At 42.6% G+C, this 25,243-nt stretch overlaps 2 protein-coding genes across 8 annotated transcripts in view; both read right to left on the bottom strand.

Moving 5' to 3' along the window:
- ZC3H12D (zinc finger CCCH-type containing 12D) overlaps positions 1-13,546 on the bottom strand; it is a 19,852-nt gene extending 6,306 nt beyond the window's left edge. For 2 of the 4 annotated variants that reach the window (XR_775287.1, XM_010581921.1), the window contains exons 1-2: positions 13,476-13,546; positions 5,077-5,516 (exon numbers count right to left, since the gene is read on the bottom strand). Coding sequence is in view for 3 of the 4 variants with exons in the window: in XM_010581921.1 (XP_010580223.1) it covers positions 5,077-5,459 (383 nt within the window). In the remaining variant the exon portion in view is untranslated. Of the gene's footprint in view, positions 1-5,076; positions 5,517-9,389; positions 9,592-10,834; positions 10,869-13,475 lie in introns of those variants that run through there. The other 2 variants (XM_010581923.1, XM_010581922.1) reach the window with 2 other exon arrangements.
- Positions 13,547-14,582: 1,036 nt separating this feature from the next.
- PPIL4 (peptidylprolyl isomerase (cyclophilin)-like 4) overlaps positions 14,583-25,243 on the bottom strand; it is a 25,994-nt gene continuing 15,333 nt past the window's right edge. For all 4 annotated transcript variants that reach the window (XM_010581920.1, XM_010581917.1, XM_010581918.1 and 1 more), the window contains 7 exons: positions 24,418-24,484; positions 23,439-23,550; positions 21,788-21,884; positions 21,015-21,153; positions 17,061-17,545; positions 15,911-16,048; positions 14,583-14,663 (listed from right to left, as the gene is read on the bottom strand). In XM_010581920.1, the coding sequence (XP_010580222.1) occupies positions 17,321-17,545; positions 21,015-21,153; positions 21,788-21,884; positions 23,439-23,550; positions 24,418-24,484 (640 nt within the window). In that variant the 3' untranslated portion in view covers positions 14,583-14,663; positions 15,911-16,048; positions 17,061-17,320. The remainder of the gene's footprint in view (positions 14,664-15,910; positions 16,049-17,060; positions 17,546-21,014; positions 21,154-21,787; positions 21,885-23,438; positions 23,551-24,417; positions 24,485-25,243) is intronic.

Here is a 25,243-nt window from a genome sequence, read left to right as displayed (position 1 = left end):
AAAAAAAAAAAAAAAAAAAAAAAAAAAAAAAAAAAAAAAAGGAGGAGGATGGTGAGGCAAAGCTTTCAAGAAGCTTAGACTTCTCTTTAACTGAGCCAGTAATGAAATGGCAAAATAAACAGCTTTTGTGTCATTCACCAGTTTCCAAGAAAACAACCTGGCAGGGTGTCCTGGTTGGGCAGATCCAAACACCTCCTCCAGTAGAACTAGAAACTTGTTATCTGAAGCAGTTTGGATATTTAAAACCAGAGGTATCCTATCCCCCATTTCCATGACCTGCCTGCTACCCAAGCCTGTTGCTTCCATCTGTATCTGGATGGACTTGGCTCCTAAAGTACAAGCAAGACCTTAGGCTGTGTTAGACCCTTCACATGCCTCATCTGCTAATGGTTTGAGGAGTGAGAGTTTCTTCCAACACAGGCAGAAACCCACAAGGCTCTCCTATGAGAAACAAAATGCAGGAATTTTCTTCTGTGGTAACAGTGACATTAGGGATTTTAACGTCTAAGGCAGCTGCAAGTGTGATCGCAGGTCATTCAGCCGCTGACCTCTCCTGGGAACAGGAGTCAAACTATGGGGGAAGGAAAACTGTAAAAGGCAGGATGGGAAATACAGAGAACCTAACCCAGGACACCAAAAAAGGGACAAGGCCTCAGTGGAGATGGCCACAGGCACCTCAGGCCCATGTTTATCTTGCCCTAGTTGGTGGGGTTTTGTCTTCATTGCACAGAGAGGTAGGAAAGCCCTAGGACGGGTGCCGTAGAGGATGCAGGCAAGGCAGGTTCTGAAGAATTATCAATATTCAGAGCAAGACACAGAAAACGACCTCAAGAGAAACAATTGGGGTGATATCCTTCCGAAGTTTCTCCCCCCTTTGAAAGTTCTCATTGCTTGTCATTTGCTTATCTAAAATGCGACTACAGTGCAGTGCACGTGTAAAGGAAGGTAATTTGTTAACCATCTCTGCACAAGTAAACAGAAATAAACTCCACACAAAGTCCTAAAATGGATAAATGCCCTCACATTATCTACAGAAACCTCATCCTTGTACTTTGAGCTTTCTGGATAATATCGCCACAGTCTCACTCAGGCTTTCACCTCTGCAAAACGTACTTGTAAATGACTGTCTTGGTTACTACACCTACCTGCGGTGACAGATCAGTCGAGGGCAATGCCACAGTCTTAGATGCCTCTCCCCGCTCCGTCCCCCAGGAATGCATCTCTAGGTTCTGCCTACATCAGCCTCATAACCAAAGCTCTGTTTTACACCTAATAAAAGTCCCAGTGCTGAAAGTGTGACCACAAATGAAAAATAGTACGATTTAGAGGAAGAAACCTGCTTGTTTATTAATAGATACCCAGGCAATGGGAAGTCTTAAAAAACCCTCACCAATAATACATGGTCTGAGGCGCTCAACACACCTAATCTCCATTCTAGAACAGCTGTTTCGTTTGGTTTTAAAGGATAGGATCTACCCAGGATAGGTATAAAGTCACCTGGACAGGTGTCTTGAAAGTTCAGGTGACTTTTTCAGTTAACTCCCTTTAAAAGGAAGTTTAGGTACATCTTTAATACCACAACTTACAAGTTCAGCAACAGCCTGCTTTAACATTGACTACTCATATATATGACCCTGTCAGTTTTAGAAAGTAGTTCTAGATGTACCCCCAGTGCAGAAAGTGAAGCACCCAAGCACAAGTGATTCGGCCAAAAGGCCAAGCAGAACAAGAGAGAAGAGGCACCTGGAATTGTTTCTCAGCTTTATCACTTAATCCAGTTGCTGCTACATTGCTACAGCCAAGCCTGGGGAACGTGTATCTAAAAGAATATGTACACGCACAGCATGCTGCAGTGTCGACACAACTGAACACCAATGTCTGCCGTGCAATGGAGCAGGGGCTTTAAAATTTTACATTCTCCTTGTGTGGTGAATTTGTGTCACCTGACAACAGATTGGCTCCTGTCAGTCACCTTTCCCACGCATCCCCGTAGTCCGTGGACCATAACTGATCTGTCATAACTCAGTCCCAACTCTCTCCCTCCCGCCAGCCACAGGGTACATTGCACTTGGGTCACAGATAGCAAGGCCCATCTCTCAGAAGCTGAAGGAGCAATTTGGCCTTGCTGTGACTCTGGCAATTAAGGCATAATTAGCATGCAGTGATTCCTTTTTAAATTATGCAATTCCAACCCCTTTGAGAAGGCATTTAGTCGAAATAACTCTTTCTGAAAACTGCGAATGGCCCCATCTCCACCTGGTCATGACACAGCATCAGCCACAGCTTTGGCAGAAGGGAGAGAGCCTAACGCAGGACTCCGCTGGCCTAGGAAGAGGCCTCTGTACCTACCACAGCTTAAAAACTAGGTGTAAGCACAAGCACTAGACTAGGTAGCCTCTTCAGTGTGCAGTGAATAGGGTTATGACAGTTCCCTTTTCGTATTAACACAACTCCATTTATTTTTTCCACTAGCCTTGCCAAACCATCCTGCCCGCTCCCTGTGGATAGGCTGGCAGATGGCTACGTTTCTCATTACATCTGATGGAAACGCAAAGTGTACTGAGATGCTTGACTAGTGAGACTGGCTGAAGGCAAGGTTATTTTCCATTCAGTTTCTATGGATAGGCTGATTGATGATTGGAGACCGCCAACTCACTTGCTTTATTACCCTGGGGCATATACGTCCTTTTCAAAACCTTGCACCCCACAATGGGCCTTCAACGCCAACTCTGAAATGCTCCAGAAACACCAGTCCTAAGCTAGAAATACAAAGGCTCGCGATGTTTTTCTCCACACAGGCAACTGCCTCCCCAAGCTTCAACTTTTTGACAGCTTCATCCCTAAACTGCTGCTTCTCCTGCACTTTTATGGTTGTTGGTGATGATGCTTACCCAGCAAGGAAACCTAACATCCCTTTTCCCTGAATTCTGCAAACAGCCCTTCTCTATCTGACAGCAGCAAACCAGAAAAATTACAATGAGGATACCAAAAGCATTCACCAAGCCTGTGCCATTAGCCAAAGTAAATGCCATTCGGCACCACTTTGAAACGCATCCAGGAGAGGAAAGCAGCTCCTTCCAGGCTGTGTCAGTTCTGTACAAACTGAACTGACATGCTCAATAGTCTTCTCCATCATCCAGGTAGTCTTTAACTTTATCAAGACAGAGGTTGGGGATGTCTGAGAAGAGCTGTAAAACCTTTGCCTTTCTGAAACTCAGAAGTACTTCACATTCCTCTAATTCCTTTTAGGTGAAAGACGAGGAATCCACAGCAAAACACCAGCCTTCAATAATCTAGCAGGCAAACATCTCTCGGACTCAAATTTTGAAAATTATTCTACAAAAAGCTTTAGATTTTACATGCCAGAAGCACACGTGGCTTCTTGAAAACCCATTTATGTGGGCATGTGGGCTAGGAAAGCAATATGACATGCTAGCTCAAGCCATCTGCTGCACATACCTATAATGACATTTGTTTTAAATAATCTCTGTCTAGCAAACTCCCGTGCACAGGCTGGCACAGCGGGATGATCTCAGAGCTTTCCCAGAGTACTCCAAGCTCAAAACATGCACTATATCTCATTAGCCACCAGCCTACTCTGGGCCTCCTGCTCAGCGGCAAGGTTGCATCTTCTGCCATCTTGGAAACAACGCTCTTCTCTGCCTTGTCCACCTCAGCCTGCTCTAAAAAAGCCCTGGTAAATTGGTGAGGACAAGGTTGTGCCAGAAGAATGGAGCACACGGCCAGTCGGGGTAGTATTGCCCCTAACGCAACGGAAGGGCAGGTGCTCAGCTCAGCCCCTCTGCCTGAATGGGTGCTCATCTCTTTTGCAGAGAGGCAAGAAGGACACCCTAAGGAGGGTCTAGGGTGAAAATGCACATGGAGGCAGGACATCCTAACACCTGGCTACCGAGCTCATGGCCCAGCCAAGGCGAAGCGATTTTGCTCTGTTGCTTATTTCTCGCTCCTCAGGAGCTGCCCTGACTGAGGAATCCCTCGTTTTTGGATGGGATTTCTCCCTTCACCCAGAAGATGGCATAATTTGCTTAGTCTCCAGTTGCTCTGGATGCACTTGTCCACTTTGCCCTCTAACCGAAGGGGATGTGGTCTCACCTCACCTCACACCAAAGCTAACTGAAGGAGGAAGCCCTCCCCTGCCCTGTCCCAACCTGCGGGGACAGGCTTGGCCCTGCTGCGTGGGCAGGGAAGTTAACAGGGTAAAACCGATGGATAGCCAGCGCATCCCAGACTCTCAACTGCTGGAGCCTCTGGCTGTTCATATTGCTGGGGTAAACAGAGGCCAACCCACTGCTGTCTTTGGATTCCCCGTCCACATGGATGTGCCAGGCTCCCCATCAGTAAGAGTGCTTTCACAGTGTCAGGACACTGCTTAGGAAATGTAATTGGCCAGGATGGGTTGCTATGACATTTCCCAGAAACAGAACTAATTAAGGAGGAAATGAGACTATTCAGTACAAGTCAACTACCACTTCCCTGATATTTCCATAAAAACGAAGCCAAACCGAAAACCAACAAAAATATACAAGCCGGGAACATTGTTGGAGTTTGCTTGCAAGTCAAAACAGTACAAGTGCAATGTTGTTAGGCACCACAGTCACCTGTCTTCTTATTTTCCCTCTCCTTCTTAAGTTAGTTGGGCTGTTCTGTCTATCTGTTCACCAGCTTTTCCTGGAAACACCTCAGCATAGAGATTTAGAAATCCTAGGTACGCATTTGAAAAGGCAGGGAAAGATCATGGTGAACTAACAGGAGAGCAAGCTGCTGAATCATACTGCCATAAACAGTAGAAACAGTAGTGGTTAGCTAGCTGTTGGCTTATAAAAGGTCAAAATGCAGAGCGAGCCAGTGATTGCATCTGGCGTGCGTATTTACGGGCACAGAGACAGCGGGTCCCTACAAGCTGTGCCTCAGCCAAGGAACAGCGGTGGTTCGTACATTACACATCAAATACATCAACGTTCCTCTCACCTGAAATGAAAACATACTTCAAGCCACCAGCTTTAAAATTCAAAAGCTTCAGAGGAAGAGAGTTCCCTTTTAGGAAACAGAGCTTACCTCATTGCAACATTGCTGCCATCGATCACAATGGGTCTCAAGTAATCGGAAGAGTCATCTTCATCTTCTCCAAGCCACTTGGACCCTGGTGTGGTGCTACATGATCCACGGGCAACAAGTTTTAGTGGGGAAGACTGAGCCTGGCTCTCCAGAGCTTGAGGTTTGCTCCCCATCCGAATCAGCTCTTTGAGCACATCATCCTCCAGGGCCCCTTGGCCCAGGTTCTCCAGCACTTTGCAGATGTCCTGCTTACCATAGCCCAGCTTGCAGAAAAAATCCAGCTTGCTCTGGTGCACTTCCACACCCGCCGTAGAAACTTTTCTTGAGCGTGGTGGTACTGGTTTGCTAGAAAGTGAACTGGCCAGTGCCATCTTAGCAGGCATTTACGTTCCTTTAAACCCAGTGCTCTTGTCTTCCCAGCCTTGTCCAACAGGCATCAGCTTGAGGGAGGAAAAGATTAGAAACAACAAAACACAAGTGTTAAGGAAGAACGTGTGATCTCAGTTATTGGCCTAGTGCACAGCAAAGAGACTATCTGATGAGCCGTCTTCTCTCTGAAGAGAGAAGCATTAAAGCATTTTTCTGGTCCACTCTTATTTATAAAAGCACTGGAGCGTCTCATGCAATGTTTGCCACTCTCCAGGCGTTATGTCAGACAGGTGTCATCCTACTTCATGAACTATGCAAGCCTGTCTGTACACAGACACGCTGTATGCGTAAGTTTGTTCTTCAGACTTATCTCACAGGAAATGATACAAAGGACGGTGTAACCGGGGATTTTCAATTTGCTCAGTGTGGTTTGTGAGACACAGATAAAAATCTGTCAAATGTTGTTGGATGAGCTCAGATGCCATAGCAACCTAACAACTATAGCAATTTTCATCAAGTGATTTAAGGAAATGTTGCCTGCAAAGTAGCTGGGAACTTTTTTTTATAGTTTTGTCTTTCCTAGTATGTGTCCATCTGCGTACACATAAACATACCTTATGCAATTCTGTCACTTATCTGTTCCGATGCCTGATTTACTCTTTTCGTGTTATTTGTTATTTCAGTGAGGACTTTTATATTCAGAGAAGCAGCTTGTTTTTTGAAAGCTGTCAGGGCAGTGGTTGGAAGCAGGTAGTCTGAAAAGTGGTTTCAATTTCACTTATATTTATTGTCAAGAGAAACTGGTAATCCAGAAATGAGTGTGCAGAAGCAGCAGAAAGCTGCTTCAAGCTTCTCCAGAACTGCACTATTTACATTTCTGGTCTAGCCAGTAAATGAAGGTAATGGGCAGCATACGCAGGCATAGCCAGAGCTGCTTCAGCCCAACAAGCATGACAACGGAAGGACATGCATGGTGACCACTCATCCATCAAGCCATACATCTTCAGTCACTGTTGGCATGCTTGCACCGAAGCTTTTCTTGCCACAGCTCTGCAATTATTGGTGTTACCTGGATAAAAGCCGTGGCTGGTACTTCTACCCACACGTTGGACATAAGGGCGGCCCTCTTCCCTTCACTAATTGCGGTCAGCAAATGATGCAGAATTAACTGACCAAACAACTACCTTCATGATGAGCCCAGAGCCATAACCACATTGCACCCGGTGGCTCCCCTTCCCAGCCCACCCTGCACATCCCCAGCCCACTGGCCGGAGCTCCCTGCCCAGCCGCGGGCCACCCCAGGAGCCCAGAAGCCAAAAGCATCTGGAGGAAGGCACGGAGGTACTGGAGACAGGGAGATGGGAGAGGAGCCTGAGTGCAGCTCCTCCCCGAGGCATTAAGAGGCCCCCTGGGCTGCGGGGAAGAAATCCACACTGGGTTCCATTAATTTAAAACCGATTAGTTCAGCAGGAAAAACTGATAATTAGTTATAACCCCACCTCATACAACTTTGGCCTTTACTTTTCTACATAGCCTTCTAACTTTCAGGTATTCTTCTGTGGAAGAAATCCGGCACTCTGTTTAAAAGTGACAAATAGCATCAGTAGGATAAAAAAATACCTTGAATATGTCATATATATATAAGGGGAAAGCAGTTACCATGTGTATTTTTCCATCTAAACGAAAGCATTGCTTATTTTAGCCAGTGGGCTTCACCGTTTTTTCTCACAGTGCAATCCACAAGTGTAACAGTTTTTACATCTAATCCTTGTTTTTAATTCATGCACTGAGGATGAAAAGGTATTTGCCTGCTTTTTCGTTACTGAAATGGTTTCTCAGCTTTGAAATAACTACTCTCTGAACTGAAATCCATTAATGTATCTTTGTATCTGAATACAGCTGGAGCTGTCACAGCTGGGCTAGCAAGCCCCTGCTTCCAGGTGTGCAGTCAGTGGCTCCAAACATTTAACATGTACTACTTGATTTGGTTTTATGTCTAGATTATTTTAATAAATTACTGTAAATGAAAAATTTTAGTTGCTCTCTGTCCTCAGGTTGAAAACAAAACAATTAATACATATTTTAATAGCCATCACTATTATTTTTTAAACCTGTATTTCTACCTATTCTGATGCTTTTTTTTTTTATATCAGAGAAATTTCCCACATTAGCGTCACATTGTGTTGTGTATATATCTGTCCTGGATTTAATCGGGTTCAATCCTTCACAATTTTACCAGACAGCTTTCCAGCTGCAGAGGGTGCAGGGGCCACGTCCGTCTCGCGGCGTGCACCTCGCAGCCCCAGCAGCAGCACGCACGAGCACGTGCTGGATGAAGGCTGCTCGCCACGTCGCTTTTCCAGCCCCATCCCGGGAAGCCCCGAGCCCGTGGTCCACGTCTGCACACTTTGCATCCTGGCAGGCAGAGGCAGCATTTGCAAGGCTTGGCCCTTCTGTACACCCTTCGGTTTGGTGAGCTGGGGCAACGCGTGGCAAACACTGAGCTCTGTGTTGCTGCCTGGGGTTGATACGATCCAGTATCGGCCATCACCAGCAACATGCTAGTTCTGTAAACTTAACCACTGGGTTTCTGCTCGGTCACAGCCAACACTGAGGTCACCCTTCTAAAGAGAGAATTAAAAGTATAATAAAATCACTAACTTACACGTTAGTAAACAGTCAGTAGCGTGCCCAAGTCCAACAGGTCAGTTGGTTGCTTATAACAACACAAAAATGTATGACAAGAGGAGAAATTGTGCATCACAGAGTCCAGCTTTTGCTATCACAAACAGGTTGTGTAATCCCATTTATAAACTTTATGACCTTCATTTTCAAACTACTTAGATTTCCTCCTGCCACTTTTCCCCTCTCACCTCAGCAGACCCTGTTGGGAAGCTGCTCTTGTTTTCTCTCCACTGAGAGCCAAAGTCTTCTCGTTTCCAGGCTAAATTTATCCACAGGTTATCATGTGCCCATCCTATGTTTCAGCTTAAAAAGCACCCCTCTCTGTCTACAGTGTTGTGCCCCCTCTTGCATACACATACACACACAGGCACACATGGAATGGCTTTAGTCGTGGTTCCGAAATTCTATTTTAATCTTAACATTTTAGCAATTAAAAATAATTACTTTTGACCAAAAAATTGAGACACCTGTCAAGGTCTTCTGTCTTTTTTATATTTTGACAGATTTGGAAGATTAGAAAAAAATAATTTGAATTTTTTGTAAAAAGCTTCCAAAAAAGTAGTGGTTATATTCCAATTCCTCATCTTGAATGACTTTAAAGAATAACTTTTGTCTAGTCCTTCCACCAGGTCTTTGCTCCACTTGCAAACAGAGCACCAGGTGCCCAGTGGGTGTGCATCTGAGCAGCAGCTCCAGCCACAGAAACGCACTAAGGACCAGCTTGACTCAGAGGGAGCTGGGGCTCCTCAAAGCTCCCCCCAAAGCCCCGTCCTGCCTGCCTGAGCTGGGGCAGAGGGGACACGGCCGCAGCCAGAGCTGGCGTTGGTCAAGGCAGAGCAGGTTTGAGTCTTCTCTAAACCAGGTGTACGTGCCATAACTCCATTCATGAGCAACAGCTCCCTGCCATGATAGCATTCCCACCTCACACCTTAGGTCTGGGCCGCCTCTTCTTCCTCCTCTGTCCCTAAGAATCACGCTGCAAACCACCTCAGCCTGCCAGCCCATTCGAGCCCTTCCATGAGCTGTTTCTCTGAAAGAAGATGGGCTGCTCTGCTTTCAGAAAAACAAGGATTTTCACTTGCACAAATCAGAGATGCACATAAACTCTTAACATCAAGACCAATCATTTGTTGTCTTGATGACTAAGATTCGCCTTTCTTTTCCCCACCTTCCCTGCTGCATTTGCCAAAAACAATAAAAGCAAACTCCCCAGAGCGCGAGCCGTACTCGCAGGGAGCCCCACTTGCTCTGCACCTTACCTGACAGCTGCTCTTTCTGCGTTCCAGCAATATCGTCCCACCATTCAAGAGCCAGAAGCTGGATTCAGAGCAGTACCAGGCTCACAAGGAAGTCGTCAGCCTGTATTTAGAGGCTTTATGGCAAGGCTGATGTCAACTGAGAGCAAACAAGTGCAGTGAGCAGGTTAGAGCTCATTCTATAGGAAGGTTTTACTTCCTCATTTGGCTGGCTGAGCTCTCATTTAACTGTACAGGTTGATAAACTTTCACTTCATTTTTCAAAAGGGGGAAAAAAAAAAAAAAAAAAAAAAAAAAGATGTTCCCAACACAGATCAGTTCTGAGTTACAGGCAAAGATAAGTCAAACCTACTGTGGCAGGGATCCACAACACCAGGCCGTAAGAAAACGGCATATGAATTCAGGGGCAAGTGGAAAGTTTTCCACCAGGAATGCTTTACCAAGTTATTTCAGCCTCATTCCCCCTGCATCTGGCAAATTTCTGACCTTCAGGGACACATGGAAAAAAAATATTTTTAAAAATCAGCATTTTGCTTAGCATCTGGTATTGCAAAGCCTCATTCCAACACCTCCACATCTGAGGGAACCTGCTCTGGGAGACTACAGTAAAATATCAAAACTCAAACCAAGCCCCCTAACCTACCGGTGCCTCAATCAAAAGACTATTTCAGAGACATGCAGCCTGCCCACAGCAAAGACTGACAGGCACTTCCCAATAGAAAACTAAGGTTTTCCTCTGCTTCTTCCTTACCTTACTGCAAACAAATATGCCCAAAATCCACTTTTAGGCAGCAGGAAGGGTTGGAGATTTAAGGAGGGGTTAACCTCTGGAACCCTTGGGATGCTGCGGCCAGCTCTGCAGGCATGATGCCCTCTGCCCACAGGGCCAGGGAGGATGGGGAGACCCCGCTGCAGAAGGAGAGCACCTCTGCCACTGTCCCAAGGCGACACATCTTTCCTGGCCAGAAATTCCCCCCTACTTGCGTATTTTGTGGGAGGAAGCAGGGTAGCCAAACCCTTGGTAGCGGCATCCTGTTTAATCCAAAGACCGGTTGCTGGTAAGCAAGCCTCACCACAGCTTCCCAGCTGGTTCCAGTCAATGGATGTGCCTTTGCATCACACCCAGACTCCTGGGACCGCTTTGGGACGCAGGCTGCCCTGCTGCTCTGAAAAGCAATGCCCTGGCAGACACAGGCTGAAAGAGCAGCACACTGCCTCATCTATCCTGCCTTGGGCACAAAACTCCCTCTGATCCACAAAGGTCTGGCTGGGCAGGTTAGTGGCTACAGAAATAGGAAAAATGTTCCTAAGGTCACAGCTAAAGAAACCTATTAGTTTGCTGCTGCCCGGAACAGCTATAAGAGCAGAACACCCAGAGCCTTTGACTCCACATCTCTGGAGAAGAAGGATCATCTTTGCTCCATTTAAACTTGCAGAATGCCACATACCTCATCACAAGACCGCCACGGAGCAGTACTATTGGAAAGGAAAGAGAAAGTTGCTGTGTTATTTATAATCCAGGAAGGCAATAGAGCAAAGCACACGACATTGTGTAGTACCGTTTTAACTCCTGCTTCTCAGTAGATGTTTTTTTTTTACTACATAAATAAGAACTAACTAGAGCTTATAAAAAGAAACAAGAAGAAAATCAGATATGAGGATTTTGCACTCGTCTTCCATTTCTAATGAAATTACTAAACCCACCTACTGTAAAAAGCCATGAGCAAAACACTTCAACATCATTCAAATCATGATCAGCCAGGAAGACCCTTACCCAATTCCTGAAATCTGCTCAGAGCCTTTGCCTAGGTGATAGCTAGCTGAGACACAGAAGACCATGAGAAATAAAGGATCATATTTAATTTTTCAGATGGTCTCAAACCCTTTCGCTCACCAGCACAGCTAAACTTTTGAGCGCCCAAGGCTGTGGTTTCACAGACATTTCCTTTCTCCGCTGTGCTCCCTTGTGCTGACAAGCACGCCAAGTTTTCCCGGCACAAAGATTTATTGCTGCTCAGTGGCATTGTTACATTCAAGAGAGAAAGAGCTGCAGTGTTTTCAGAGGGGAAGATCCTCCCACTAATGGATGTTCATTCCTCCATTGAGCTGAAGACTGAGGATTTACTGGGTTGTGAAACAACTAGACCTTCACCAGAAAGAATCATTACCAACCTCAAAGCAAGACAGCCTTGTTGTGGCAGCTCCTGGAGGCTATGGAGAGGACCCCCCCATGACTTTCAAGGAGGGTCCCTGTGCAAAACCTCTTTCCCGATGCTGTTAGACTTTAGTATGGAAAAAACATTCTCTTGAAACTTGTAGTGTGGAACAGGTGTTTTGGTCTACACACCCCAGTGAGCTATTTGCTTTGCTAAAGGAAGCAGTCATTTATTGCATCAGCACCAGAGAAAAGCGTTATTACCGTCTTCCTCATCTGAATAAGTTCGCCTGCTGGGAAAATCAAACAAGTGTAGGTGGCCATAGTATCACAGCGAAAATTCTTTAGCCCCTAACCAGCAGAAGACAGTCAGGATAAAGCAAATGCTTAATCAAATACAGGTCTATTGCCAGGAATATTTTAAACAGTTCCTGGAACCAATACGTTCCCCCCCGCTCCTGCCCCGAACAATCTCCCTGCTGCCTTCAGCAAGGCTTGGGTCAGACCCTCAAGCCATACTCCCTCAATTCAATCTCCTGGTTCACAAAGAACAAGTCACTGTTACACAGTACGACCTACACTCCCAATTTTAAATATGAGTTTTACACACCATTAGGCAAAGTCTAGATGTTTTCTGCCAGTAAAATTCTCTCCCTGTTGGAGATGCTGGCAATTTTGACTTGGAGACATGTATTCACCCCCCAAATTTACATCAGTAACTCAACAGGTCCTGCTAGAGTGCCGGACCAGTTATTGATAGGCAATACTGTATTCAGGCTGGTAAAGAGCCAGTACCTGTAGAAAAGGTATTTTTACATGCTTACCAAAATGACCACCTTTCCTCCCTCCCCAAAACTATGCCACAGTAGTGAGCACTCCATCTGACCACACAATAGGGAGAACAGAGAAGAAACTGATTTCAGTACTACAGCCAATGGTAACTTCTTTTACATCTTGGAAAATTACAATCCCATCTTAAGATCTGATGTAGCAGGATGCCAACTTGTTTTTGCCTAAAATATCTATTTTTTCCTCCACCTTTTGTATAAAAACATACTATTACTCAAGTGTTTTCCACTGGGCTTATAATAAAAAGTACCTTTTACAATCAGAAAGTCCCAAACAAGTTTCAAGTTCAAAAGTTTACTGCTGTTCAGCTTAAGGTTTCAGAAAGCTCTTGGAACTGTCTTTCAGCTTCAACGACTCATTGTATACTTGGAAGACCTAAACCTTGATATGGTTTACTGATACCTTTTAAACACAGCTATCACTTTTAACCAAGATGATACTGGCTTGCTCACTGAGAAAAAGCACATTCTGTCAGCAACCAGATGAAGAGTTTTACACAAAAAAAACCTGCCCTGTAACAAGTCTTTACATAAATCTTAGTGTAATTTAACATTATTCAAATTGCTTATGCTATCCCTATGTATGCAACAGGTGATTGACAGAACAGGAGAGACATTATCCATGCTCTAGGAAGCCTACAAGCAAAACTGGTAATCCTGTTGTCAATAACATACAACTTTTATATGAAAAAATCAGGCTACAGGAGGGTGATATGAACAAAGATAAAAGCAGCAACAGATTCAGAAATGCTTCTGAAAAATTTTGAATTTAACTTCTTAAATGTGCAATTAATATGCTTGTTCAAACAACTAATAGTTTGGGGCGGGGGGGGTGCTTTGTTTTGTGGTGTTTTGTTTTGTTTTGTTTGGGTGGTTGTTGGGATTTTTTGACAAGTGGAAGGAAGCAGGTACAGCTTTACCTACAGAGAGTAAAGATTCTTGGCAGCCCAGAACCAGGGACACATGGCACGCTTTTCCATCCACGCATGGGGCTATGCAGAACAACTCTTTCAGCACACATCCCAAAGGCAGAGCAAATGCACCAAGTCGTCATGCCAAAACAGGATTTTGATGAAGAATGCTTACATGTTGCCAGCTCCTTAACCCACCCAGAGCACATCCCGGGTTTATGCTTGAGGAGTTTCATAAACAATGATGACCTTTGAAAAAAGAAAGAGGAAGCCATCAGCAAGAAGGCTGACAGCCATCAAGCAGAGCAGACACCAGGATGAATGCAGGGTTATCACAAATGTTTTGGGGTAACTGCTTACTGTGTCGCCTATCCTGGAATAACAGCCACTTGAACACAATCCTTATGCTACTTCTACTGACTTGTGTGATGTCCATGGGATTAAAGAGAGATTTCTGTTGCAAACGACTAGCCTCTCTCATTTGCTTTTAGTGCTTTAAGACCAGACTCCATTCATAACATGGTTTTGGTCAAGTCCACCTCAAGTCTACAGAGAGCTACAAAGAACTAAAGGAATTGCAATGCATGACTACAAAATAGGTCTCTAACTTCCTCTTATCCATGGAATACAACAGTTTACAGACTCTACATCGTATTTTTAAGTTGTTACAGGTAAGGGAATCCAACAGAAAACTCTAAGGAGCTGGTTTTTAAGCCTTTAACTCTGAACAGAGAGCCTAAGGCATGAAGAGTTCCCCTTCAAACAGGCCTCAGCTAAGTCAAAGTGAAGCAGCTGATGTTTCTGCTGCGACATTTTCAATTTTATTCTCGATATTAGAGAGGAAGGTGGGGTTTTTTGTTCTCCTTTGGTTTTTAACTACCACAAGCACCAAAGGTCAATACTGAAACTGAGGTTGGAGATAGCACTGACGAAAAGGAAATGAGGATAGGGAAGTGTGAACTCTCATTAGAATAAAACAAGTCAACCCTCCAACCCCTGGATAATAAAAATTCCCGTCCTCTCCAACACCTCTAGCAGGACAGAAACAGCAGGAAATGTTTGTGGTTTCAGCTGACCATATGGCTCATTCGTATCATTTCCAGAAGAACCACATGTACACAACCATAACTTCCGATGACCATAGCAGTAAATCCCACCTAACCCAGAGTGCTCAGCCATCCAGGTGTGTACCAGGGGAACTGCAATCCCTCCACCGTGTTACCAGAGTAGCCTAGAAATGCAGTCTTATTTAGCAGTACCTAAAATCAAGTACTTGCCTCCAAATAGGGAGCTTTTCTGCTGTCATTTATCATTTATTGTCGCATTGCTTAATTTTTGAACATCCATGTTTGAAAGTTTCATCCTGAAAATATAAAAAGGTAATTTTGTCAATCTGAAAATACCGGCTATATTTTTAAAAGTACTAATACATATTGAAAATCAGAAACATGAAACCTTTTGGATGTACTTATTTTTTAACCCTTTATTCTGAAGACTCTTTGGCCACCAACGCAAATTGACTGTTTTACTTCTATACACTACCTGTACAAACTTTCAGTTCTTAAGCATTTTCCTGTTGCGAGAAAAAAAAAAAGCCATTTCTGCTGCAAAGAAGTAAGCACATTCACCTGAAATAGGGTGTTTGTTTCTAAACATCAAGAAGTTCTGTATGTCCCACAGGTGGTTGGGGCTAGCTGACGCCTAGGAATGCCTGCTGACTCTCTTCACGCTGTTAAGTCCCTTTTACCATCTCTCCCATAAGAGGATCTCTGGTGTTCACCAAGAATCCAGCTTTTTCTCAGAGTGGAAGCTTTTTTTTTTTTCTTTCCTCTTTCTGTGACTGCCATTTCCTAAAAGCAGCAAGAACTCAATTGCTTTACCATCTCCATATCCCTGTCAAATTTGGCCAGAGTTTTTTTGCATGTTAAAAACATGCTGTGGAAAAGAACCAAGGACAGTATGACAGTGCAAACCTTATTTCTTTAACAAAGCAGGCTAAAAGCAGGAGGAGCTAGAGAAAACCCTACTGCCTCAGCAGCACTACCCCAGATGCATCATATCCTGGCCTAGTACAGTTCTTTGGAAGTCTTCCTATACCCAGACTGAAGGCAGAAGCTTTTTTGACAAGAACAGTGAGCAGTCCTCAGTCCCAGGCCTCCCCCGACAGACTCCCAAGAACAGGCTTCTTCTTTATTTCTCCTCTGGGACAGCAGGCCCTGTACTCTTGCTCAGATGCTGCAAGGATGGCACAGGACCCTGCAAGTTCCCAATGGCTTAAAAACGATTTGTCCTGAGACAGTTATGGAAAGCCTGGATTTCTAGTTCTATGCTTTGAAACACAAACACAAGTTAGAAAGGAGAGAGTCAGCAAAAGGCAGCTTCTTAGCCAAATACACTTAGTCTTTAATAAAGCAAAGACAGGGTAGATGCTGCTGGAAAGCACATGCAATATTCTTGGTATCACCGCTCAGCTTCGGTCTGGAGATTCTAGGTGTCTTGCCTAGCCTGCTTAGTCAGAATTTTCTGCCATGGGGTGAAGAGCTGCTTTTGTTCTTTTAGTACCAGCCTTCCCATAGAAGCATCTTAATCAGAAGTTCACTTTCTGCATACAGTCCATTCAAATGCTCTAGCCAGGCACAGCTACTGGCCCTCCAGGGCAGAGTAATTTCCAGTGACTCTTCTTGGCTGCCTTGAATTTTAGATTTGGTCTTTGTCCTGTAGATCATGTTCCAATGAGGGGGGATCAAGCTATAAAAAATAGCTATAAAAATCGTATTACATATCACGATCAGACACTACAGCAAGTATTACACAATCACAAAAGAAAAAAAGTTACATTTATTCATCAGAGCAGATTGCCTCTGAGCCATCGCACATTCCATGGAGGGGAAGACAAATACTATTCCCCATGTCTCCCCTCCCCTGCTAACAATGCAAGATCACTCTTCCTCTGGAGAGAAAGAGGAGGACATGCTCTTAAAATGTATGCATACTGGCTAACACTGTTTAAATGGCGAGGAGCAAGCCAGACATTTAAGACCCTGCCAACTTTCACTAAGACCCAAGCTCTGATAACATCACCTGCATTCCTCTCTAGATGAAAAGTTATTAACCAACCTACTTCTGCCACAAAACCTGAAAACTAATCCCACCTAGGTTTGGCAAATGCAACGCAAGTTACAAATTCTGCTTTTCTGCTAATGACTATTTTCTTCTTTCCTACCCACCCAACATAATTTGCCTGACACCACAGCAGCTGCATCCCCCTGACACTACAGAGGACAGATCTTTAACAGTGACTACAGGTGGGCAAAGTATCAAGTGAATCTCAGTTTTGAGACTCCTCCAGCAATGCCACACAGCCAAGTGATCTGTGTAAGTGAGCAAGCAAATAAGTGCAATTGATTTAGTATGGTGCAGCACTTCCATGGCCCTTGCAAGCAGCACAGCAGTACTTCAGGGCCTTTAACCACTGCTGCACAGTGGTGTCGGCAAACAGAGCTGATGGGACTAAGCCAACCAGAAGCACTTAATTTTAAAGGAAGGAAGTAGAGTTTTGAGTATTCATATACAAACGGTATCTGCCCACTTTCTGGAATGAATCTGCACAGCACATTTCTGTCTCCCCAGGTCTTCTATCACACTCATTACCATAGCATCTGAAAGTGCTGAAAGGTAAATACAACCTCCTTGTAGAAAGGAGGTATGTCCTGCAAATCTCTTCACAGCAGAGAAGGACACTTCACTTGTTAGCGCATGCCTATGTTTCCAAAAAGCTTTAGACAACATTTCTTATCAGACACTCAAAACCATTTCACTAACGTGAAATACTTTATTGAAACCACCTTTTTGGAATCAAGGCTTACTCCGACAGTCATACACTGGGCATTCATAGAATTATAAGGCCAAGTTGCCAACAGAAGGCAACTGCTTTTGTCCAGTAACTGCACGTCCATTTAAGAGAATGTTAGAAATGCTGGAAGAAAACGCATTTTAGTTCCCCTCTCTTTCCCTCGTCCTTCATCTGTACTTGGACCTCTCTTTGTCTTTTGATTTCTTAGGACTTCTGCTTCTGTCTGATTTTTTATCCCAGTCTCTTATTCGGAAGTCCTCTTTGTATTTGTCTTTTTGTTTGCTGTAAGTGTAGTCTCTCTCTTGAGATCGGCTGCGACTCCGATGCCTGTCTTTCTTCTCACTCTTTATCTTCTCTCTACAGCGTTCTCCTTCATGTTTTCGATCAGAATCCTGTTAAAGGAATTGGATGGATATGCAGTTACAGACAAAAGTGAAAAATATACACAGACATGAAGAGAACTAGAAAAGAATCAAGCATCATTGGTTCCTTAGCTAAGGCTGGTACCACCTGAAATAGATTCACATCCCTGATGTTTTGGAAAAAAACCCCACATTAAAAAAAACCCAGCATAACTATATGAAGAAGGTAAGTCTACAGTTTTTGTCAGGATTTATGGAGAAAAGCATGGCTGCCAGGCATGCTGCTGCTTGTATTTCCTAAGAAGCTTTACCAAAACTGGTTATATCAGGGATTCAACTCAGATGGATATTATCAAACTCTTCATAAGCACCACACAAGCTAGATTTGGATTTTGACTTCTTATGTAAGCAATGCAAGTATTTCCATCATAGGTTTTGGCTCAAGCCCCACGGGCATTCCAGTGCTAAGAAGATGCAGAACACTTTTGAAAACCTGCCTGTAATAATCTCTAATGGCCTAAATTTTAGGCTTCAGAAAAATGAATGACACTGTTACAGAGACCAACTACACACACACAAAGAACTTTACTTCCTTGAAGCTAGAAGTCCACAAGAAAAGGCACCACAGAGAATCCGATCCTTTTAAATGTACAGTCAAACAGTAACACAAATTGCATGAGTTGAAATGGAAATAACGAGGTAATGAAAAATAAGTTGTATTTTGCAGACTGATGGGTATGACCCATACAGAAAACACATGAGGATACACTCATACACAGACATAGTAAACTCTAAGAGAAAACTGGAAAAGGGACAAAGTCATAACATAGATCTCAAGCAGTTGCATGACCTGTATTCAAAGATATGCTACCAAATCCTATTCACAAACCCGCACCGTAGTCCAACCTCCTGCTCCAGACCCACATCCTGTTACCTACTAAAAGCAAGCCACAACACCATACCTCTTCTACCCTCTGGAATCAAGTCAAACCGCACAAGATTCAAAAATATATTCTTAACACATCAACACAGAGGCTGAAGATTCAGGAAACGTGTGTCAGACTAAGAAAAGGATGAGTCAAAATATACTAAAGAAAAAAAAAACCAGCAAGATAACAGAAAAATGACTCAACATCATGGAAACTATTTGGAAAATAAATCCCCTTCAAGTCATAGCTGGAGCTAGTAGCACGAACTGCAGTTTCAGTTGCCAGAACTTCCCATTATAAGACCCTGTTGTCTGTTAATTAAAACCTCTGCCACACTAGGGACTCAGGGTGGAAGTTTATGTATGAAGCATGGCTACTGTGGTCTTTGACCAACTAGTTGTGGAAGGTCTGCTGTTGTTTTGTTTTGAAGTTCTTACCTCAAATACATTCTAGTATTTCCAAAATAGGGTTAAAGGAAAATGCTTTGTTTGCCTATACTAAAAATGCTACCATTCATAAAAAAGTTTCCCTACTGTTATGCTTTGTGCTGGCCTCAGTATTCACACTGAACATATTCTGCCTCAAGAACATGCTTCCTTCCCCTGTTCTTGTGCAAGTTCCCCAGATTATGCCCAAATTTTAAACCTAAAAAAAAAAAATAAAATTACATTGTATATATGCTAAACAGGATTTGTCAGCTAAGCTGCCTGCAGATTTCATCTGGAAAGGGCCATGCCCAAGACACTCTAAATGAGACCGAGTACACACTGCTCAGTATGTACATACTATACAGTACACACTAACAAGAATGTTCAAGTGCAGACACAGAGAAAAATTCTTCCCAGAAATTCATTTTCACAGCTGCAAGAGGGAACTATGTTGCTTGCCATCAGAGAATAGAAGTAAGCCTCCACCTGTGATTTTGGGCATAAGAAGGCCAAGCTATTTACACTGAAACAGGTAAAGGTGAGCAAAGGAGGAAAGCAGTGGGAAAGAAGATACCAGAATACAGCAGCAGCAGACTACAGGAACAAACCACAATAGGTGCAGGTGATTAAATCACAAAGAGATAGAGACACAGAAGAGATCACAGAGTCAAGCACTAGAAAATACTCTTTTCCAGAACCTGGAAATAGTACCAGGAATCCCACTGTCCTCATGTTTTTGTGCTATGAAGTCCACTGCTATTGTGTCTCGCAGTCCCCTTGTAACAATTCTAACGGGTTTACAGCCAATAGCTACCAGTACTTCTTGTACCACCTGCAGGGGTGGAGACATCTGAATGACTCTAAAATGTTCTCTGCTGGTAACACACAGCCAGCCAGTTCCACACGTGTGATTTCTGAACCATCAAGAACAAAGATTACTTCCAGAAATATCTGTTTCAAGATGTTAAAATGACAATGTAAGTCAGCCAAAAAGACAGGAGGAAGTCTAAACCAACATTAGTCCAGACCTCTTGTATGTATATGCTCCAGTCGAGACTAATTATCTGAACAGGTCCCTCCCCTCCACCCAAAGGATCCCAACTGAATTAGTATACAGTGACAAAAAGACTTGTGTGCCAAGAATGACTGATAGGGCTCACTGGTGGCACTGAAAAAATTTAATTGCTTATGTTCATGAGAAAAGTTATTTTTAGCATCACAGCAAGAAGTGATGCAATGGAACAACACAATCATGTATGCTCTCTGTAGGAAGAACTTAAAGGCAGTACTCAAAACTCATACCAAGACTTTATTTACTGTGGCTGGAACCTTATCACTTTCTGCAAAGTTGCTAGAAGACAGCTGTTCTGACTCATAAAGCTTGCATTGTTAAAATATTGGGGGTTGTTTTCTTTGTTTTTCAGCTTAGCTCAATTCTCTGAATGCTCACGCTTCAATGGTAGTTAACCCTCCACTTTATCATTGCAGACATCATTTCCATGAAACATCAACACCTTGACTATTCCAAGTTCACAGAAATGACAGAATTCTGACCTGACAGGCAGCAGTGGAACTAATGGAGGACAGAACTTCTGATGATCTCCTCCACAGCCTCAGTCTTACAGCACTGCATGCTTGCACAATTCAGATGCAAGCAAACCTGCATACAGATTTTACACACACACTTCCAAAACAATTAAGGAAAAACAAAAACAAAAAAAAACACACAAAGAGATTGTGTTTCTGATTCCATATAAGAAAAAGCCAACACACACAGGTCTGGCAAGAAAATGAGAAATAGTTTGCATTCATGAAATGTGGTTAACTACTAGTTCGTGACTGGAAGCATGGAACAACAGGTTCAAAGTGCTGAAGATCTACTTTATGAGAGGCTATATTGCCTCTTCAGGATGTTTTGGCAATAAGCTGTTCAGACATGCCAAGCTTCAAAAGCCCAGGAAGATTTGGAAAGCCGCTTTCATAATCAGATACTAACATCAGCCTTCTGTATGTTTACAGCTGCTGTATTTTACAGGACTTTGCATGCCATGTCTTCAGTTCAGTATCAGACTTTTTTTTCCTGGCTTCTCTTATTAGGAGGACAATAAACAGGTATAAAGTTAATGCAGGAAGAGACAAGACCTTAGATGCTTTGGTCCTCTTGTCATCCTCTTCATCTTCAGAGTGGTGGTGCTTTTTCTTCTTTTGTTTTTTAGCCAAGTGCGACTGACTTGTTTGAGACTCTTCTATATCCTCATCCAGCACAAGGTCATACTTGGCACTGATAGTGTTGGTTAAGGACAGATCTGTTAGTTAATATCAATAAACAGCAGAACATAAAAGCTCATGAAGCAAACAAATCCCTGCTTATCAGACCAGGGTTTACCAAGGCTTCCCATGTATTTCAGTCAGAACAGGATCGTACACATTGAAAAAAAAATCAGCCCTGCTAAAATGACTGAATTCTGTCCTGTCAAACAGTACAGCCAGGTCCCAATTCTCCTTTCTTTTCTACCTGTGGAACAAGTTATGGTCGTCTTCTCTCTCATGGTGACCACAAGCAGAGTATAATCTCAGAGCATGATTTAGTTAATCTTATGGTCTCGTTCTGGATGCAGCAGGCCCCCTCTGAAACAACTTAAAAATCTGTTATGCCATATGTCATTCCAGGGCTGTAGACTTGAAATGTTATTTACCTGCACACAACATGGAAGTGAAACAGCACATTCTGATTTGACTAAATTCATTGAGGTCATCAAATGAAAAATGCAAAATGCTTAATTCCATCTCAAACACCAAATAATTATATGAAGCAGCCGCAAAACATCCATTTGGCAAGCTTTAAGAAGGATTTTCCAGGCTGTTTTCATAAACTGTACTCAGTTCAAAAAATACCTTTGACCAGAAAAGGATACTCCTGCTTTGGTTTTACCTTCTCTTTCAGAGAAAGTTTTGAAGGTTTGTCACGTTCCTTTTCGTACTCTTTGAAATCGTCCTTGGTATACCGCCCACCTGTCCACAGAAAAATATATTCAGTTCACTCCAACTAAAAAAAACAACCAAGACTCATATGTATAATTAAGTTCTGCTTATGAATTTAAGGGCTTTTCATAACCATATACATATACATAGCAGGACACAGTTCCAGAAACAACACTGACATCTGGGTAACAGAGTAGAAGAGAGTAGGACAAGTTGTGATTTTTTGTCCTTCTCTTGCTTGCAGATCCCATGAACAACATACGGCTTTCTCCTCACTCATGTCCAGTGGAGACGACACATGAACAGGATCACAAAGCAGGATTCAGCAACTGGTTTAGTCCCACTTTGATTACAGGTCCTATGTCACACTACTTAAAATTCTGTTACCATGAAAGCCTACAGACTATTCTCATTATGAAATTACTTTTTTGCTCAGGGATGCACGAAGGGAATCCTCTGAGACAGCTGCAGTTTAAGAATTCAAATGGAAAACTATAAAAAAATTTGTCATGTCTTGATTTAAAGACGGGCATGACAGATTTAATTTTCCATCCATTTACCTGAAAGTACCAACTCACAGATTAATAATCTATTCTACAGCAATGTGCTGCCATCTCACGGTCATAGTTAAAACTGCAATATTAACTGGCTAGGTCAGAAACGGCTACTGAAGGTGGAAGAAGGACAACACCTCCCCTAGGTCATTTTTTGGGTACCATATAAGCACAACAAGAAAACAATACAGTTAGCTTTCCAATATTTAGGACAATTTAGACCTAAGTTACCCAGATAAAGAATAGTTTTCCACATAGTCAGTTAGTACAGGATGCACTGCGGAGCATGCTATAGATTACAAAGTCATCTCAGCTCTGTGCAGGGCAAGTTCTAGCACCTCAGTGTCCATGACTAGTCCCCAGCCTGGAGAAACTGGATGCAAAAAATTGAAGGCTGACTGCATTTTTAGGCGAAGACGCACAAGAACATCACCACTGCAATGCACAGTCACCTCTCCAAGTCCAGTGTTTTCCTGATGTCCCCAACAACCAAATAACCTCTCCCACCACCTTTGTCCTCCCAAAACATCCTCAAACATCTGAAATTGGGTTTTATAACATACAGCCTGCTATGCAATATGCTTGACCTACAGGAGGTGAAGAAGGGAAATCCCTGGCCTGAATATTGACTTTCTTGTATACATTCGACTGTCACACAATGAATAAAGAAAAGAAACTAGAAAGTAACAATGTACTGCCATATTATTTTGCTAATAAGGAATATCAAAACCCATTACTTTTAAAGCTTGAGAGGAACAAATTATTTAGTGGCAAAAATACATCTGATAAAAAGGTAATTCATGGCAATGCAATGTTAATATAACAGTAGTAAACCCTTCTACTCTTTCTTACAGAGTAAGTGAAGAGCTACCAACTGTGCTGCTCTATTTATTAGAGTACCAGGAATTTTATATCCCTGAAGATGTCATGATTTAAACTCATAAAAATTCCTTCTATTTGTATAATGCTTACAGTTTAGAAATCACAGCTTATTAAGTTATGAGCGTCAAAGAATTGCAACTGTACCTACCTTTTCCCTTCCACTTAATCTTTGCAACAGACTGGCTAAAATCTACATGTATCCGTCTGTCATCTATCAGCACATTGTCCATTTTGAAGTAGGCTTTCTCACAGTCTTCCTCCTGATATTAATGTTTCCAGAAAATTTTAAGTCATGATTATTTCATAGGAATATTCACTGAAGAGCTCAACCACAAATTCAACTGCTTAATGGCATACTTTTTTTTTTCTAAAATTGCCTAAAGCACAGCAGTTCTTGCATTGTGACATTTCAAAAGAAGTAGTTATGCTTTGTCCAAATGTCAGCATTTCAAAGTCCAAGTCTTCAGTTAATTTCACTATTTTAAAAAATTGCCAATCCAGCTACGTGTTTGACACGTAATACATTCAGAAAAACAACGAAAAAAAGGACAACTAATAAAAGCTCCATTTTAAGCACATAAGTAGACTGAAGAAAAGTGAGAACACTTTTCCAGTGTTTTCCAGTTTTCCCTCACAGATTAAGAGAGATCAGCAGCTAGAAACAAGAAGCTATGCACCATCAAGAGAACTATTACTGTCAATCTCACAGTAAGAGCATGTTGATAAAGCAAGCATCATTTACAAGCCCAATATAGGACACTACTGTACACACTGATCTACCTGCTTTCATACACCCTCCTCTCTTTATGCAGCTTGCCTCCTTTTTCTCCTAGCATTCATTCTCTTCTTTAACTCTTCAAAGGCCTTATGTGTTCTGGGGAAAAAAAGGGACCTGCTCTCCTCGCACTGGTTTCAAGACAACCTAAGAAGTACATATTTGTGTTGCTTGATTGAATAAAGACTTAAATGTTTGCCTCATTTAGGGCCTACAACTTCTATAACTAAGCCAGTAAGAGAAAAATTAGCTACCCCACACTTCAAGATTTCAGTGTTTTTCCTTAATGGAAGTATATAAAAAATGAACTTTCATAAGCAGAATCTACATACAGTGAACCTAAAAAACGTACCTTTTCAAACTCAATGAAAGCATAACAAAGAGATTCACCAGTCTTCCAGTCCCGAATCACTTCACAGCTGAAAAATTGACATGAAATTAAAACGTCCGTGCTGTTGGAGCAAAAAATATAGTATAGGCAAGCACTGCTTAAAAGGGAGAGCAACAGTTAAAAAAAAAAACAAACAAAAAGCACCACGATAAAAAAAACCAAACCCTTGAAGGTATTATATAACACTTGATTCGAGACCCCTACTGATGTGGGGGTGTCTGCACAGAAAAAATGCATGTGAAATTACTTGAGTAATTATTACACTTAACTCACAAGTGGTTAACGTGAAGTGTAAAACTAGGGATGAATTTCTGATTAATGAAACAAAATCTGTTTTCCAACATTACTGTTTGTTATTTTTTGCATTTCACTAATGCAAGACAAGAAATGTCACATTCTGTTTTCTCAGTCATTTTAAGGAAAGTTTAAACAGGCATCACGTGACAAACTTTCTCTTCTTAGCAAGCACCTCTTCAGCAGCCATCTTATCAGGCAGTTCACTGGGCAAAAATCAGAAGCCTAAAGTATTGAATCAGTAGGCACAAAATGGGAGCAATACAGTATTGCACCAGTATTATTAAACTCTTGTAGTCAGAATTCTCATGTCATATACAGGATGTTGAAGGATGTCAAACAGGCAACAAGGACAGGAAATGTGGTATTAATGTGAGACTTAATAAGGAGAGACCTCCCCCATGTGTCCCAAGAAAGTGACAAATCAGGATTAGGACAGACAAACCAAAAGATGATCAAGACCCAAAAAAACAAAAAAAAAGAGGGGGGGGAG

This window comes from Haliaeetus leucocephalus, unplaced genomic scaffold (assembly GCF_000737465.1).
Source record: "Haliaeetus leucocephalus isolate CR32 unplaced genomic scaffold, Haliaeetus_leucocephalus-4.0 Scaffold819, whole genome shotgun sequence".
Lineage (NCBI taxonomy): Eukaryota > Metazoa > Chordata > Aves > Accipitriformes > Accipitridae > Haliaeetus > Haliaeetus leucocephalus.
This window is presented reverse-complemented; position numbering and strand designations above follow the sequence as displayed.